At 39.0% G+C, this 19,404-nt stretch overlaps 1 protein-coding gene across 1 annotated transcript; it reads right to left on the reverse strand.

Annotated features, from left to right (window-relative positions):
- Positions 1 to 2,205: 2,205 nt before the first annotated feature.
- Positions 2,206 to 17,921, reverse strand: ampd1 (adenosine monophosphate deaminase 1 (isoform M)). The gene is made up of 15 exons (XM_049581031.1): positions 17,918 to 17,921; positions 14,368 to 14,533; positions 14,054 to 14,204; positions 12,013 to 12,178; positions 11,660 to 11,879; positions 10,147 to 10,276; positions 9,449 to 9,643; positions 8,840 to 8,971; positions 8,475 to 8,638; positions 8,104 to 8,230; positions 7,030 to 7,193; positions 5,980 to 6,100; positions 4,071 to 4,244; positions 3,740 to 3,850; positions 2,206 to 2,646 (listed from the first exon to the last, which is right to left on the reverse strand). Exons 2-15 carry the CDS (start codon positions 14,517 to 14,519, stop codon positions 2,491 to 2,493), a joined length of 2,163 nt encoding a protein of 720 aa, XP_049436988.1. The 5' UTR covers positions 14,520 to 14,533; positions 17,918 to 17,921; the 3' UTR covers positions 2,206 to 2,490.
- Between the last annotated feature and the right edge of the window lie 1,483 nt (positions 17,922 to 19,404).

Consider the following 19,404-nt stretch of genomic DNA (forward strand, 5'->3'; position numbering starts at 1 on the left):
CTGTTCCCACAGGTCATTCCGCTCCAAACAAATGGTCAAGGTAATTAAAACCGATAAATAAGGCAACATGGCAATCATCATGGACAAGGAGATATAAATGGCACATTTTAAGGTAATGAAAACACAAAGCTTTTTTATTTTCAGGTGATTATACACTAAAGAAAATGTTAATTATACTATATTTCATCTCTGCCAATGTGTCCATCTAAATCCTACACACTTGACCTTTAGAAACTGCAGGTGGGGAGTGGCCTTTGTTTTTCTGGTTAAGTTTCTTAGTATGTATAATATATTAATATTTTATACAGGCAAATAACCTGTCAGTGAAGTTTTGGAAAGACCAAAATTTCCATTTTAAGTGATAAGAAGAGCTAATGCCACATCCCCAGTATATATATAAATGTAAGCATGTAACTGGGGTAACATGTTGGCTGTGTAGCCTATGTGGAAATGTGTGTGTGTACGTATAAATAGATAATAATCATTTCAAATCAAACCCATCCTGCAATGCTCACTGAAAAGCAACCAAACCTTAACAGATCGGGCCCTTTTCTTTCTTCCATCTTGCATTTGTTTTTCCCCTTTCCTTGTCTTTCCTTTCCTCTCAATCTAGTTATTTTTTCTTTTCAAATTTTATTAGTTTAATTTTTTTCCCATGCTGTCCCTTGATACTTATGTGTCTTTTATGTTTTGTAAATCAGTAACAGCTGTACATCTGTTGTTGCCCTTTTTGTATTCTGTATTTTTTAGTATGTCCATATTGTCTACATGTGTGTGCACTAATTGGTGAAAGGGGATAAAAAGAAAAAGAGGAGGAGAAGGAAGAAGAAATAAATGTGCTGCATCACACAATGGAGGATAAGGGTTTAATGCACACAAGATGTAGCAGCTTAATGATCAATTGCTGCAGACTACGTGCTAATTAAAATCCACACTGTCTGAGGTGTTTGACAATAGTTGGTAGATATTTTTTAAAAACTTTTTTTAACATTGTCCCTATTTTGCCCACTTGTTTTCTACAAGTAAATGTCTTTTGTTTTTGTTTTTTTTGTTGACATACTTAGGCCTACACATAACTTAGCTACTCTAATGTTCTAGGTAAGCCGTTTCACTTCCGGTTTTTCTCTGGGTGTTTCTGTAAAACTTGACGCGGCTGTGACTGTGAGAAAGTTTGGCTGAATCCTCCCGATTCAAGAGGGAAGACGTCATCTCATCAACTCCTGCAGCTGTCAACGATGAATAAATACTGTTGTCTTCAAGTGTCCTGGGAAAAATAGAAACTGTTTTATGAGCTGCACCTGCGCGACTCCACGAGATGTCAAATATGACTGGGACTTTACTGTCATTCATAAAGTCACGACACGGGATGTTCTGGTGCAGGAAAGTGATAGACAGCGCTGAAACTGTCGTGCAAAGTATATAGCTGAATATGCTAATTCAATTGCTTCAAAACAACATTAAAGCTATCAGTCAGACTAACTCCACTTTGGAAGTCTTGTAATTGTGTATTTCTGCAGCAGAATTAAAAAAAAACGTACTTAATGAATCTATACACTGGAGCAAAACCAGATTATATTTTACATATTTGTTCAGTTATTTAAGACAAACAGTGGAACACAATACTATGAGCTACAGAGTGTATTAGTCTTGGACTCACCTGTAATTTTCCTCTTCAGACTTTCAAAGAAACCTCAGACTTCATCATGGAACAAGTTGTAATGTGAGCTTAATCCAGCCAAGATATAGCTAATGTTGACTTTTCCATCCCAGTATAGATTTTCAGTAATAGGTAGGGTGTGTCCTCATGAGGAATAGTAGACATCATGGAGGCTTTGTCAATAACCGATGGTAAAAGTGATGCATTATGCATCAGTTTAGACTAATAACTTAATGACTGATGCACATTTCACCCTTCATTCTGCTGATGCAGCTAAACTTCTAAAGGAAACAACAGCCATCAGAAAAACACTTTTGGTTCACAGTGTAAAAGACACAAGGCGCCAAATAAAAGTGCATACCAAGCCTCATTTACAGTTTACAGGTCAGAGGTTATGAGGAGCATCTGAAGGCAGCAGTAGCTCTGCCAAGTCACAAAATCAAAACAAATAGACAAAATCTTGTTGTCAAGTAAATAATGTTGCAAAGTAATAGGCCACTGATTAAATGATTGTGTGCATCAGTGGGGCAACTACCACACAAAGACACTTGTTATTTCACTTTTTATTTCCTTTCATTCTCATACATGATGTTTCTCCACATGGAACACACATACTGTAATGTACAAGTGAACTGGACAAGGTGTGCAGATGATATGCAATGAAGACAGTTCACAAAAAAATCTCCCTCCAAAGGAGAGAACATCAGTGTGCTAGAAGGTCAGTCTCTTTAAGATTCAATTGTTTAAGAGTTACTGTGAAAAACAAATGTAGAAACTTTTCTACATCACAACAGAGATAAGTTTGAATGGATGTGAGTCAGATTTGAGAGTGTTTACTCAGACTTTATACCCTCCTTGATGAGGTTGAGCTCATAGCACAGGGTCTCATAGCGATATGCCATACGGATCTGGGCCACATTGGTCTTACGGATGTCGTTGCCCTCTGGACCCTCCTTCAGGTAGTTGTTACCCAGGTAGTGGCTCTTCTCCTGGAACATAGCAGAAAACCACAAGCATGTTTTGGTGTGCTTATAAAAATCGCCTCTATGTGGAAAATGATGTGCAATCTAAATTTTAGAGCAGTCTGTACAGTGTGAAGACAGTGTCTGTGTGACTTTCAGAGGATTTGACGTGAAGCTCATGAGCGTAGAAACACCTCCGCAGTAACTGTTTTGCACCAACAATAATGCCAATATAAAAGAAAGACAAATCTGACAGGCTCATTTATTGATGTGTTAAAAATCCAACAAGGCATCACCACATTTAACAGTCCAGTGTGTAGGATTTAGGGGGATATATTGGCAGAAACAGATTATAATATAATAAGTGTGTGTGTGTGTGTGTGTGTGTGTGTGTGTGTGTTTATCACCTGAAAATAAGAATTGTTGTCTTTTCATTAACTTAGAATAAACCGTTTATATCTACACAGGGAGTCCTCATTTACAGAGTCTGCCATGTTTCTACAGTAGCCCAGAACAGACAAACCAACACTAGCTCTTGAGAGGGCCATTGCATGTTTTCACGTAGGCTACCGGAGTTAGCAGCCCATCTGCGAAGAGCTGAACAGCATCAGAAAAACACTGAACTTTAACATTAAACTGCTTTATTCAGTGGTTTTACTGGTTTTAATCACCAGGTCTGTTTGTTTTAGAGAGGAGGAGACCTCTGCAGATAATTCAGCTCACAGCAAAAACTTCCTGAATGTCTGAAAGTTAAGTTTTCAGAGAAAAAAGATGAGCACATACTAACTTATCAGAGAAAAGTGGAGCACGTATTAGCAGGTTCTGGGATTGTGACCTGTCTGCAATGAGCTGAACAGCACTGGAGAAACACTGATTTTTAACGTGCAATTGCTTTATTTAGTGTGTTTACAGTTTAAATCAGCAGGTCTGTTTGTTCTGGACAGGAAAAGACCTCTGCAGGTCATTTGGCTGCCAGTATAACCCTCCTGAACAATTAACATTGAAGGAATCCTACCTGGTGGTTCATGCCTGGTACACACCTGGCAATCTGCAATTCTTACCACTATATACAACTAAATCCTACACACAGTTCCGTTAAGCTCTCCATCAGATTTGTTACCTCATGGGACAAGGCGCTCTGCAGAACACTGTTCCTGGAGATCTCACACATGTCGCAGGTACTGAGCTTGAAGACCTGGGCTGCAATGGCGTACTCTTCCATCAGGGGTTCCTGTGGACAGAGAGTCCGCGACTTACTCTTGGATACTCTTAGCTTACAATGCATTGTCATTCAATGCATATTCTACTCCATTTGAGTGTGCTGTAAATTAGTTTGTCTGCAGGATTTGTATACTAAACCTAAAATGATTCATTTGTAAATGTACACAATACAAAACTAATTATATACAGCACAGTATGTGCCATGGTCTACGCCCTCCATGTGCTCACACCTTGGTGTAATGGAACTGCATGGGGTCGTCAGTGGACAGAGAAACCACCAGGCCTTTCTTGTGGAACTCCAGCAGCGGGTTCTTGGCGTATTCCAGGAACAGGCTGTTGTTGCTGAGAGGAGACATGGCGATGGGGATCTGGGTCAGGAAGTACAGGTACTGCAGCACAGGACCCTGGTGGAGGGAGATTGATAGATATGATCAGTTTGTAAGATCAGGTTCAATCAGTGACATAGGCGTAGATTTTGGGGGTAGGGGGACACATGTGTAAGTGTCCCCACCAATAAAAACATGAAAGTAGCAGAGGACTTTAATTTTATTTTGAGAACGCAACTCATAGCCTCGACATAATAATGCCTCTGGTAAAGCAGGTGGTAGCAGTATACAACCCCAAAAAAAGAAGAAGCAGCTATGCATGACTGAAGCGAAAGTACCATGACATTTTTAGCATTCACTGATGCACAAAAGGCACAAATTGTTGTGTAAAAATTCACCAGATTGCAGGAAATGAAGTGTTTGAGGCTCAAAATCTTGGGGGGTTGATATGTGTCCTAAATATTGAAACAAAGCCTACATGGATGATCAGAGTGTGACATTATTTGTCAAGGCCTGGAAGTTTGACCTGATTTTTGGTCTTTATTTCTGATAACACAGCAGGAAAAAAAATAGTTAACAGGCAGTAAGTGATGTTTTAACTGCAAGATTACTCAAAAGATGAATCTCAGCTCTGAGAGTGCACTTGACATTTCATTATCAATTGTACAGTAGTCTGAATATCCCCTTACAAACATGCTCTCTTTTAAAAAATCAGAAAATCAGATAAAAATTGTTGTAATAACCCTGGCAATTAATACAGCTAAGGCCTGGAGAGCAGTACTACATATTAAAAAAAGATCCAACACCTACTCCAAATCCAGGTTTCAAACAGTGGGCCTGAAAAGAAATTTTTCCTTCCGGGACCTCTTGAGGAATAGGTCCCAATGCCCTTTCATCGGATATAAGAAAATATGATATATTCAGAGAGAGCATCCTTTGGTACTTTCAGATAAGAGATTCTATCAAGAAAAAAAATACATCTTTGTTAATTAGTTTTATTGCCTCCACTATAGAGAAGCAGGTCTTCGGTACTATTTTGTATGCTGGGGCTGTGACAGAAATTGGAGAGGGTAGTGAGAGATTACAGAAGATGTGTAGGAAGATTACTGGAAAAATACAAAATACAAGCATCGCAACTCAAAATACTACACAGAGTGCATTTATCGCCTGATCATCTTTCCAAATTAGTGCCGGCACCTCGTCATCGTTCCTTAAATTTAAAACAAATCCTGGTGGCTCTACTCAATGTCTCTGGTTCCAAATGAAAAAAATGCGTGCGCATCATTAATTAACATCACAACAACCACTGACAATCTGAGCAAGAAAAACTTCATTAAGCTTCTTCAATGGATCTCCTTTAGGGCTCTCACAGTTTGGTTGGTATAGGATAACAATAGCTACACACTATAGACTGTGCTGTTGAATAAGGAGCTGCCTTGGCCAAATACATAAATGAATCGTGGGGCTCCCCATTTATAACCATCATTTATTATCATCTTTTATCATCTGCTCACACGTAAATCTTGAGGATATGTTTCTGTCCTAGGCTGTTAGATGATTGGATTCACACTAACATCTTATATTGACAATTAGATACAAATTCAAATCTCGTGAAGGTAATAATGCATAGAAGTGTATTTTAATCTTCTCCTTATGACACAGCTGTGTGTATAGTATATCATTGTCATATTATACCTTGTGGATTCTTCACAGAAGTCTGAGACCGAGCTGGTGCTTAATCATGTTGAGTGAATGCACCCATGACTGCTGCTGAATTAAAGTGCTAATTTACAGAAAGAAAAAGAGGACTGACCTTCTTCAGGTTGAGGCCGTGAGAGATGTTGTCAGCAGTCATGAAGGCAGCCAGCAGATGGGTGATGGCACCGGCCTCACCGCAGTGAGGCCTGAACATGAATGTGTTCATCCCCCTCTGTCTGTAAGGCAGAAGATAAATAAGCATGGGCAGATTATGAGACAATGGTGATTGATTTGAATGATTTGTATCTCTTTGCAGTGCTTTTGAATCTCTTTATGGTCTTTTTGTGTCATAGTGGTCCTTCTGAGTCTCTTCCTGGATTTGTGTCTTGTTGTCATTTTGGCCTCGAAGATACTTTTTGTCTTACTGAGGTAAATGTGTGTCTCTTTGAAGTAAATTTATGTCCTTTTTGGTCAATTTGTGATGCTTTGTAGTCATTTTGTGTCTATTTGTAGTTGTTTTGTCTCCATTTGTAGTTGTTAAGTGTCTCCTTGTAGTTGTTTTGTGTAACTTTCTGGTTGTTTTCACATTTTTGTAGTTTTTTTGTGTCTCTATGCAGTTCCTTTGCATCTCTCTGTGGTCATTTTGAGACTCTTTCTGGTTGGTACATGTTAATTTGAGTGATGTTTACGTACGACGACGCACACACTATCTCATTGTTTGTATGTAATTATGTACCAGAGGTCTAATCAAACTTTGCAGACAAATGTATTCTGTCTGGCTGAGATTTTCACATTGCCTTGAATAAGTCCGCTCTGTGGTAGAGGTTTCTAGTTTTTTTTTGTCAGCAATCAAACAGACAGCGATGTGCTTTTGAATTTGTGGGTGACATAGCAAATCTAGCTTGCCTGGGTTGCGTTTGAATCTCATATTTTAGTAAAGTGCACAGACATCGCCCCCTTCAGTAGAGGAATCTGAAATCACTTCTCTAGTGACAAACTTTGCACAGATACAAGTCAGTTTGGTCAAGGTCAGACATTTTAGGTCACATTAACAGAAGAAAAAACACATTTTTGAGTGCAGGGGATGTTTTAATAATCATTTTCTTGCACTACTAGCTAATAGTAGAAAAGACAAAACGGTGTGTATGCAGACAAAGTTACTGACCTGCGGAGCTGATTGAGCACAGCGATGTTGGCATACATGTAGTAGATGTAGTAGGTGTAGGAGGGGTTCTTGGTGATGTCCCACTCCTCTGGTTTGGGGCTCTTAGTGGAGAACATGTGACCACTGTGCTTGGACTCATCATCCACACTGTCAAAACCTGTCACCTACATAACAGGAGGCAGACAGTTAATGCTATGTGATTATTGAGAGCTGGTTCATTGAGATCAGCAGTAAGTGGTGGTGATTCCCCAGTCAGGTGCCATTATATCACTGCAGAAGAGGAGGGCGCCACAAGAGTGACAGAACTATAAGAATGCCAATCAAACCTCAAACAAAGAAAACAATGGATGTATAATAACATAGAGCACATTGGACAATGAAAATAGAGAGGTTTGAACAGCTAATATTACAGCCCTGTGCTCTTGGAACAGCCCGCGTGCACACATATGCATGTTAAAAGCTATCTAGAGACAAAAAAAACCATTTAAGTCACATCATTTCATAATTTCTGTATGTCATCATTTATTCACTTATCTGTTTAAGATCAAGAAAAAACTTTTTTTGTGGTATTTTGATATTTTGTTTTAATTTTCGGCATTTCCACTGAGGTTTTTCTTATGCGCAAATTTTTGTTTTAAATTGCGCATACAAATAGGCGATTGTAAACAGTCATTGAGTTACAGTTTGCCATATGTATTGGATATTGGTAAGAGTAAAAAATAATAATGAGTTCACTTATTTATTATTATTTAGCAACCCTTTATTCAAAAATAGAGAGTGTGTTGCCAGAAACATAAAGTTTTTAGATATTTTGGGAGGGTATTACAGTTTTTTTTAAAGGGAAGGGTCCAAAGAAAATATTGATAATGCTGGAGGGGGCCTTGTTTTTTTTTTATGAAAAATAAAATATTCATCACCTCTTGGGCTACCCTTCCCACCCCAGTAACTTTCACGCAGTCCCTAATTAATGACAGTGAAATCTGTCCTTTAACCAAGATACCATTTGGTATCTTTCTATGTCTGAGCTGTAATGATCATCTCTGTTACTGCCTTTTGTGTCTGTTTCTGACTCACATGCTGGAGGAAGATACTGAGGTCTGGGTTGGACTGTGGGTTGATGGTGGCCTGGAACACGGGAAGGAAAATGTTCTCCAACATCTTGCCAAAGTGGGGCACAAAGTTCCTGCCTCTGAAGATGTCACTAAGATAGAAGAGAGGCAAAACATGTTCATTTAAATATGAATTCTAGCCTTCTTCTTCTTTTACAGCTTTTGAGCCCCCTTTTCAAGCTTACAGGGAAGTAAAGATAGATTTTTCTTTAATATCAAGTTAAGTAGACTCTATAGCTAAATCTACAATTTATCCACAGCAGGTTAAATCATTCTCCATCTGTCTCACAGCTGGGTCAAACTGTGTACAAGAAATAATAGTGATTGAAAACTTACTAGATCCTGGGTACTTGAATCATCCATTTCAGGTTTGGGGAGTAGACTCTGTTCTTGACGAACCAGGTGGAGAGCTTGGTCCACTCGTTAGGGTTGCAGCCGTAGATGGACAGACGAGGCTCAGCATACTGGTACTTAGCTTCCTCCAGGTCACTGGCTACTTCCTGGTTTACACAGAGGTCAAATCAGGCCTAGATCACATTATTTTGGTGCATAATAGGTGATCTAGAGCTGGTATATCAGCAGGCTGCTAAACAGATAAGCTGTATAATATCTCCCTCTGGGATGTTTCATTATCAAAACCTATTTTTCTAGAACTGTTTTCTGTGATTTTTCTGGTCTATTCAATTAATATAGAAACTGACCTTAATGATGGTGGCAAAGTACTCTCCACCAAGGTGGTTCTCTGTCTTCAGATACAGGTCACGCAGCTCACTGGCTCCTACGGGGTTGTACTTGGCATTGAACTTATCGAAGCGCTGGAAGGTTTGTCTTCCCTTCAGAGAAACAAGAAAGAGACAAGAGGGTTGACTGAGGGGATAGAAAAATGTGGAACCAAATGATCTAATAATGGCAGTTTAAAAAAAAAAAAAAAGAAAGAAGAAAATTTGGATCTTCACTTTAAACATTTCTCATAGAGCAGATAAGGTAATTAAAACGTAAAAACCTGCTCTAGATGTTTAAATTTTGGCCTTTTTTGATGAAATATATTTATTTTATTGTCTACACACTGACTAAAAAACCCAGCAATTTTTAATATAAAACCTTTGACTGTTGCTCTCCACTACTTTTTCCTCATTAAGCGTACTTACAAAAAGAAAATCAATACCATAGCCAATATACTTGGATGCTTTCTAAAATAGCAATGCAATGTTGATTTCTCATGTATCCTTTACATTTCATTTATAGCTGTGCATTTTTATTATTCTGTTCCCATCTAAAGCCACCAATGTTCCAACAAGTGAGTTACGTACAGCGTGCACATCCAGGGAGTCCACAGTGAGGTCATAAGGATGCAGGTTAAGGGACTCAAAGAGCTCTTTCATGGTGACCTCTCTCCCTTTGAGGTTGTGCACGACGCGGTCAGCGTCCACACGGTAGGTCTTCTTGATGAAGCGCAGCAGGTGCTTCTGGTTCATGCAGGCTGCAGCGTGGATGTGGGTGTCCACCTGGAATGGCATAGAGATGATACAGAGTGGATCACTGAGGTTTTGAGTTTATATGGTCTAATAAGTCTGCTTGGTCACAAGGGGGAGCTAAAGATACACACAAGGTGCGTGATAGTGTAGTGAGGACAAAAGGGAGAAATTGAAACTTTAATGTATAGAATCTCATCATTCATGTACATGTGAATATAATTGAAATACACAGACAAAACCAAATTCAATAAATGTTTGAGTACACTGGAAATACTCATATTCAGTGAACTCAAAAGACTTTTTTTTTTTTTTTTTTTAAATTTTACATACTGTTTTCAGTTTTTATGCTTAGGTGTATTTTCACATCTGTCAGTGGAGGAACAATGCAAAGACTCCACTTGATTTTAAAATCCTGTCTCTGTGGCATCTGGATCCACAGTACATGTGTTATACATGTATGTATAGGTTAGAGGTTGATTTATTGTTATTTTTGTGCAGCTTTTATGTCCATATTAAATGCTTTTCATGTCTACCTTCCTGCAGTTGTAGAAGTCCCTGTGGGGGTTCATCTTGAGCTCCTTCAGCTCCTCCATCTCATTCAGCATCTCATGCACATTGAATTTGGACATGAGGAACTTCAGACGGCGGTGAGTGTAAGTCTTACTGCAAAACAAAGAGAAGCACAGTGTATTTATATAATGTCTTTATATTTTTGCACTGTTTTTAATGCTATGTACCGAAACCTCCAAGACAAATTCCTTGTAAATGCAAAGTTACTCAGCAATAAAACCTTTCTGATTCTGAAAACCCTCATCCTACTGAATTGAGTAGCCTGACTACCCACAGACAATTGTCCAGTTCACTCACCAACGTGGGTGAACTGGACAATTACCAAGCATTGGTGAGGTCAAACTTCTCCCTCGTGCCACGCTTGAAGGAGTGCTATGGTGACTGATGAAAACCTGAAAGGCCCTTAGGCCAATGTTTGATTTGTCCCTTCTGGCCTATTGTAGAAACAACATGGTGGACACTGTGAAAGAGGACCTGCTACGTATATAAACGGCTCATTCTAAGGTAAGAAAAAAACAACAATTCTTATTTCCAGGTGATTATAAACTAATGAAAACATAGTTATGAATATTATATACCATTTCTGCCAATGTGTTCCCCTAAATCCTACACACTGTACCTTTAAATACTGCTCATCCTAAAATAAGATGATGTTCCAAGTTACCTTAACTGTAACTATCCTAAGAATAATCTGTGTTTTTTTTCTTCAGATGACATTAATAACATAACTAATAATGTTTTGAGCGGAAATAAGCATATATTTAGCTATGATGGTTGTTTCTTATTAGTAGTTTATTCGTAGGGTCCTCAGAGAATCCAGTCTATAGCCCTTGTATGTTGAATGTATTTACAGGATGAGGGTTAACACATGAGCAGCACTGTGAGGCGATACACATGCAGCTGTCAAACAGCAGACATATTTCACCAGTGTTTGTAATAGGAAAATGTTGATTTGAGGCGTCTTGTTATTATGTTATTTTGTTATGGATCTTTCTTGCACCCCTGTGTGGATCCCCAGGACCACACACTGATGACTTGTGGTAGCTTAAATTACTTAAAGGGTCCAGTGTGTAGGATTTAGGGGCATCTATTGGCAGAAATGGAATATAATATTCATAACTATGTTTTCACTAGTTTATAATACCATGCCGTCATGTCGTTCTACAGTAGCCCAGCACGGACAAACCAAACACTGGCTCTAGATAAGGTTATTTGTATTTTCACATCAGCCACCGTAGTGCTCATACATGCTTGGCACACAATAGAAGTTCCTCACCACTAGCTGCCACTAAATCATATGAACTGGGCCTTTAACAGACATTTAACCCTGGGAGTCATCCACATGACATCATTTACAAGATCTGGGTCATACAGAAATTGAATAATGGTTAAATTATGGAAGGACAACAGAGACAACTGATATATTTCAATTTTAAAGTTAGGAACAGAGAAATCAACACCTTTCAAAAGACTCACGTTGGGCCCTGTGCAATGAGAGCAATGAGGAAGTTCATGTCGTCGATGAAGGTGTCATAGTCGGGGCAGGGCAGGTCTTTGGGCTGATGTTTGTCAGCAGCTGCAGCGTCGTTGTACACATAGATGAGACCATCCTTCATACGAGCAACATAACCCAGATCCTTTTGCAGGTTCTTGGTATCAAAGGGGTCATCACCGTTCTTTGGAGGAGATGTGAAGACTGATGGACAGATGTAACATGCAAATTAATCATTTGGGATACCCAATGGTACAGAAAACATCCAGCATAAGCTCCTTTATTTAAACCCCCAGATCCATCACCTTATTAAGCCTCTACTCTCTTTCCTCCTCACCTGGCTGCACCTGATCTTCATCTTTGAAGGACTCTCCCTCGATCTCACGCAGGTACTTAGAGGCCGTCCGTGGGAAGCGCTGGAAGGCCAGCCTCATGTACTTCTCCCTGATGGTCAAGGCACGGTACAGACCCTTACAGGACAGCTCAAAGTCATCCATGGTCACCTGAATAGCAGATTTAAGAGATGTTACAGATTTTGCAGGCAAAAAATACCTGTGAAAAAATATAGCATTACAACGACATGCAGCTGTGTCAACATTTGAGGGATTTCTTTTGTAAACAAGATGAACTCTCAACTCATGCAACAGACTTAATACATATTTAATGAATTATTTATATTTGCTTGATGAAAGGCGTGGAGGCTTGATTATTAAAAATCTCTCTGATATACTGCATTCCATTTGTTCTCTGTGATATTATGCAGTATATTATTTTTTAAGTATACGTGAAACATATCTTAACAAACATGAGGTTAGGCTAAAGCGAAAAAAACAATCAGCTAGCTCCAAAGTGTTTCTCTTCCTATAAATGTCAGACCCACACTAATGAAACCTAAACCCCGGCCTGCTCCAGTTGAGCTCCATTCATGGGCCTCAGTTAGTGAGAGGGTGGCTGTGAGGTCACTGACCCACAGACACATATGGTCACTGAAATTCAAAGTCTGCATCCCTGTCAACTTGACCCCAGTCAAGTTGACAGGGATCTTTCATGCATGCAGTAAATATAGGTGTAGAAACTTCAGCTGCTACTGCTACAGCACTATCAGCATTTAAAAAGTCATGTTTTCTTAAACTCAAAGGAATAGGTTGAATAGGTTTCCAATCTTTATGCTAAGCTAAGCTAACTGGCTGCTGGCTGAAGCCTTACATTAAACAGACACATATCAAAGTAGTATCAGTAAGCAAATTTACCCAAAAATGATTCATTTAAAGGGCCAGTGTGTAGGATTTAGGGGCATATATTTCCAGAATTGAAAATGTATTGTAATATTTATGTTTTCTTTGCTATATAATTATCCACAAATAAGAATTGTCGTGTTTTTGTAACCTTAGAATGAGACGTGTATGTATACATAGGGAGTGGGTCCTCCTCCACTAAGATTGCCATGTTGCACCCAGGTTGCACCACTATGTTTCTACAGAAGCCCAGAACGAACAAACAAAACACTGGCTCTAAATAGGGCCATTAGCAGCTAACTGTGATTGCAATGAGCAGTCTTGGAAAAAGGTAGACTTTTTGATGCAAAACTGCTTTATTGAGTGTTTTCACCATTTTTAATCACCTGGTCCATTTGTCATGGAGAGGAAGAGACCTCTGTGGATAATATAACTATTGGAAAAAAAACTCCTGAATAACTGGATGCAGTTCAGAGAAGAAAGGTGGGCACATATTCGCAGCCCGTCTGCGACACGCTGAACAACATAGAAAAAACACTGATTTGTAACTGAAACTGCTTTATTCAGTGTTTTTACTGGATTTAATCACATGGTCTGTTTGTTATGGAGAGAAAGCGACCTCTGTGGGTGATTCAGTTCACGGTAAAAACCTCCTGTACAGTGAACACTGGAAAATCTGAAAATCCTCACTGCTAGATTCCACTAAATCCCCCTTAATCTTACACACTGGACCTTTTAGTCAAATTAACTTAAACTTCTTGTTAAGTGTAATGAAATGATGATTGAATGAATGTTCTGCTGACTGTTGACTAAACTACGCATATTGAGTTTTGAAAGAAAATGGTTGGCAAACAAACTCTCCAGGAAGTTTCCTTCCTCTAAGTTTGAAAAGTTACATACCGATAATTGAAACTTGGTTGTCAGATTCGACATGTTAAGTTATAGTTGCTTTCAAAGGTAAAAATGAAAAAAGGAGAAGGAGAATTTATTTTAAAAAATATTATTATTATTTAAAATATTTATTTGAAGATTTATCTTACTCTGAAACAGTAGGTGATATTTTCTTAAAGTATAAAGGCAAACATTCACATACTCAAAGTTCACCATTAAATAAGAATGTGATGAACAGAAAATGAACGGTACCCCGGAGGCATAGTCTCCGATGATGGCCACTCTCTGGAAGTCAGGCACTTCCAGGTAGAGGGGTGTGTCCACCTCCACTGGCACTACAGGGGCAGCAACTGACTGGACAGCGGCTGCAGGCACGGCCATGGTGCGGCGCTGGTACTTCTTGCTGTGGATAAGGAGGGGGGGTTAGGTTAAGTGGTTGGCTTCATACATTAGCAAAATTTATGAAATATTTGTTGTGAAACACAAAACACAAGCAAAGTTCCCCTAATGATCAACATCAGCTATATTTTTGCCCATTTTTGACAATACAAAATGTCCCATCTCACCGTCTCACAATATCGTCATCAGTGTGCAGATGGTGGGCCATCTCTTGGTGCATGATGGGACAGTCCTCAGCCACATCAAACATAGAGATCTCATCGCGGACGTCCTCGCTTTTGGTCTCAGATGCAAAGACCTGTTCCGCGAAGGCCCGCATCTTATCATCGGTCTCTGTCAGGCACAACAAAGGTTTGTTCTGTTGATACCAGATATGCACTGTGCTCCCATCACACCATGCAGCACTGCATTAGACAGGCTGTGGCTCTGAGGAAAACCACAGACAGAACTTTCTGACTGCTAATCTATGCGGCATGAATATGACTACAGAAAAATGTATTCATGATGAATGAAAGATGCATATTCTACATCCATTATAGAAAGGCACATACATTACCTAATCTGATGTGAACGAGCTCCAGCACATGCGTTGTATACATGACCAAAGATTGACTCAGCCATTACAAGTCTGCAACTCTGACCTCCAGATTGGTCCCATGCACACAGAGGAACTAGCCTACAGTGATGAAGCACTGACACACACCTTCGGCTCAACTCATACAAATACAAAATGATAAATCCTTATTAAATATGTTTTTTAACTCCAGACCCAGTTTGCCTATCATTTCTCTTTGTATATTTTGCATTTGATCATAATTTGCACCCCATCAGTCAGGGTGTGGCTCTACATGGATATACATGAGATGACTTTGATCAGAATCTATTTTTATGTTGAAAAAAATGACAGGAAAAGAGGGTCCCAGTCCAAAATGACTGGAGTTATGAACCAAGCTATGAACAACAGTTCTTAAACAGGCTTCATGAGAAACACAGTGAAAGTATGCAGCATTACTTGATGCCGACTACAGAGGTAACTACTCTCTAGGTCAAACTGTACTTGTTACATGCATCTACTAGGCAAAACCCAAGGCTTTCTATTCTAAGACAACAACTGCAGTATGGCACATAAGACTAAAATTATGTTGGTGTCTATGTCTCCGTCTCCATACTTACTCTCTTGACCTGATTATGCCCAGCAAGAAAGAAGCACCACCCGGAAAAACACCCAAAGAAGAGAGCATTCAAAAAGCATTGGTTAGAAAGGTGTTATACATGAAGATGACATACAAACACATAAACCCTTTACTGTGTTTATGTGTGACATAATGACAAATACCTTACTAATGCATAACAGAAACAGAGACTGTACCTCTACTGTAATATTTATCAGTTCTTACCTATATAGAATATTACAGACGCCAATAACGTCCGTGTTGGCAAATTTTTTTTTAATGCCGTTGTTTTGAGATCACAAGTTTATTATTTTGTTATTGCGATATAACAAAGCTTGTTTTCTCATGATTATGGGTTAAATTTCGTCATAGAAAACAAAAGCAGATTTCTCAAGATAATGAGATCATTTATCACAAGATATTGATTTTTGTTTTCTTGACATCACAGAATAATTATTGAGAACTGAGAGATAATGAGTGTCTGGCTCATTTTAATCACACATGATTTCAGCCTTTTGAGATCACTGTCACACCATGTCGGGGAGGATTCATAATTGTATTGTTAGACCTTGATTGAAGTAGTGTGATGCATTGATTAATTAATCTGACATTTTCAGTTTAATACAGGTGCCATAGTTGTCAAGACGCTATGCTGGCATGGCACTCCTGGTCTCTGATAAACATTATAAGTAATGAGAGGAAACAACCTTTTGTTTTCTTGTGATAACAGATTGATTATCTTGTTATCTCGAAATAAAGAAATAGATAACAGCACTTGAAAAACAATAACCAGCATGGCCATTCTTGGCTTCCATAGGAAGACAGCTTTTGTTTTCTCATGATAATGGGTTGATTATCTTGTTCTTGTATCTCGAGATAAACCTTGCTTTTATGAGATAACAAAATAGCTAATGGCATTTAAAAAATAATTGCAAGCACAGCTGTTCTCAGCTTCTGTATAATATAGATTAGAAATACATGCAATAGATATGAACAATGAAATGAGACGCCACTTTATGGTAAATGGATGAGTGGGATTAAGGTAACATACAGTATGAGGATGAACAATGGAGAGGACGTAACTGTTAAAATGAATTCACAGTTACTTTTGAAAGAACAGCAGCTGGACAAAGAATTGGTAATAGCATCCTCATTACACATGCAGAGATGATTTCATAGTCTCAGTGCTCCCCGTGGCACGACAAGGTCACAGGTGATGAAATTTCATTACTGCATTGATGCCATTTCTAAAAACCTCTGTGCACATGAAGATGCATTTCCTGTGTCTACCTGGCATTCCTTTGATGGTTCAAACAAGTCTGAAGGTCAATTAAGTCTTGTTTGTGTGCTGCTTTGTTAACTTATAAGCATTTCCATGGTGGAGGAGTGAGTGAGCCACCTGGGAAAAGTCATTTATCAATATAAATGTTCACATTCAATTCAGTTTTGAGTGATTTCTCTTTGTAATCCATTACAATGAACCAGAGAACCAATATTAAATGTGAACATTTAATAAATGGTGTCCATTTGCACTATATCCCATCACTTTCTATTTCATATGGAATAGATGTTCATTTACCAAGATCCATAGTGCTAGGTTGCATTCAAAAGTGCTTTGGAGAAAGAATATATGGTGATGTGACACATCACATCCATATAGTAAACCATGCATGTGAAATGCTTCACATCTTCCCCAAATTCCTTAGGAATTTCTCAACTCCATACTCACTTCCTCCCTCTGCTGTGTAAGCAAAAAGTCCACAGTCCAGGTTAAAGGGAGACAAAACAAGTGTGGTTATGTCTCAAAGCAGAAATAGTAAGAAAGTAGGTGAGCTACTGAAAAAACTGTCTTCAGACTTAGAATATTTTTGGGAACTACTACTTTTGTAGAAAATAGTTCACAATTAAGTCTGCAGCACAAAAATAAAGTCAGTAAATCAACTCAGAACTAAATGCATGGCTAATCTGTATTTTGTGATTTGGATAAACTGGACATTTAATATGAGACTCGTCTGAATTTGATCAGTTTGATCATTAACACATTTGTTGTCAGCTCTCCACACCTGCTGCAGCAGACCGTAAAACAAGCCTGCATTGACTGCAAGACAACACTGGTGTGAAATCTCTGCAGTCACATAAGAGTATCACACCGAATGGAAACAATCTCACAACACAGTCTCCACCAATACCTGCTATAAATCATTACAACCACCTAAACCCTGTCAGTTATGAAATGAAGCTCTACAGATAGCAGCTGGTTAGACCATTGCATTTCTATTTTTTACCCATTAAAAAACTCGGCATAATGTGTCATCATACTCGCCAGCTGCCCCGTGCCTGGTGGAGGTAGGCCTATAAATAGCAACCATTACAACAGCATCTTAATAGTGGGGATCAGCTGGGAATTAACTACAAGAGGAAACATTAAAAAAAAAAAAAAAAAAAAAAGCTAAAAGCTGAAGTCCACATTGAGCGCTGCCTGATCACCTGTCACACTTGACAGGACTTGGAGAATCTGCTGGCAAATCACATCCATCGAACATACTCTCTTGACATTTTCCCAGCTGATACTCAATCCCTCAGTAGATTCAGCACTGACATACAACCCTGGACATTTATGATATGACTTTGAGTGCTTAAACTGAGTTGAAGAAAGGTATTTTGACCTTGGAATCACAAATTACAAAAGGTAAAATGCATTTTTATTTAAAATGTTACAATTTTAGTAACATTTTAGTCAGTATGAACACCATGTTGGAACTATGTATGCGTTTTAACCCCAGTGAACCTGCCATTAAAGCTGTCAGTGCCATCCATTAGAGCGACAATGTAACACTGGCACACAGATGGGAATATATTACCTTAACAGCTAATGATATCATACACAGTAAGTGGTGTGACCCCTGTAATATGCATTCAAAGCATATTTGCAAAGTTCTGGGAGTTCTTTATATATATTTCAGCAAACAGACATGAGGTTGGTATTTTAACAGTAAAGGTCAAGTCAGTTTTTCATGTGATGGCCAAAACATTCCTTGTAAAAGCCTTACAAAAATGAGAGTGAACGCACTTTTGGTGAAGACTGCCTCTCTTCATATTGTCATGTAAAATAATCTCTTTAAAATGCTATCCAAACACTCTTTCTGTATATGAGAGTGCACGTTCAAACCCATATCTGCCCATACTCACCTGGCACTAAGACTTTAGGCATGGTGACGCTGTTCCAGTGAAACGCTCCCTGAGGACTGATGAAGGGTGGTCAGCCGCTGGACCACTGTAGTAGGGAAGTGTGAAGCCCTGCGCTTGGTCTGTGGAATATTAAGCTCCTTCTGCCTCTCATGTGTAACCAGAACCTGCTGTGCCCACAGGGGACACGCCTCGACGTAACGGGGGAACTCATATGTGTCCAACTCTATTTTAAGTTGTCTATGTGCACACAGGCCTCCCTGACAGCATGTAGACAAAGAGACGGGTGTGTGTGCATGTGTGTGTGTGTGTGTGTGTGTGTGTGTGTGTGTGTGTGTGTGTGTGTGTGTGTGTGAGAGGGAACTTGTATTATGTAACCCCCTGATAGCTGCACAAATAGCACGGCACATGCCAGGTGGGTTATAGATAGGTGCTCCTGAGTTAATCACAGTAGACCTTTCTATCTACTCTATATGCAACCGGTAAGGAAACTGTTAATGTTGGGTGAAAATGTCAAGTTTTCAGAAAGTAAGACAAGCATTTTGTTTTAAAAAGTTCTACAATTAATGTCAGGTCATTTTTTGATACCTTTGATTTTTGAAGGGGATTCATAGCACATGTGGAGTTGATTCATGGTGCCTTTGGCTGATTTGAAAACATGTATATCCATAAATTGAATCCTAGCACCTCATTTTAGGGATTTAAAATGGTGTTCAATATTGTTGTCTCTGATTTTGCTACTTTTCAATAACTTTCAAATGAAAGGGGGGGAATAAACCATTTTAAATAGTCTTCGTCATGGCTACTGAGGACAATCAGGGCTTTTTGTGTTTTTCTTTGAAGTGC

This window comes from Epinephelus fuscoguttatus, linkage group LG7 (genome assembly GCF_011397635.1).
Source record: "Epinephelus fuscoguttatus linkage group LG7, E.fuscoguttatus.final_Chr_v1".
NCBI classification, from domain to species: domain Eukaryota; kingdom Metazoa; phylum Chordata; class Actinopteri; order Perciformes; family Serranidae; genus Epinephelus; species Epinephelus fuscoguttatus.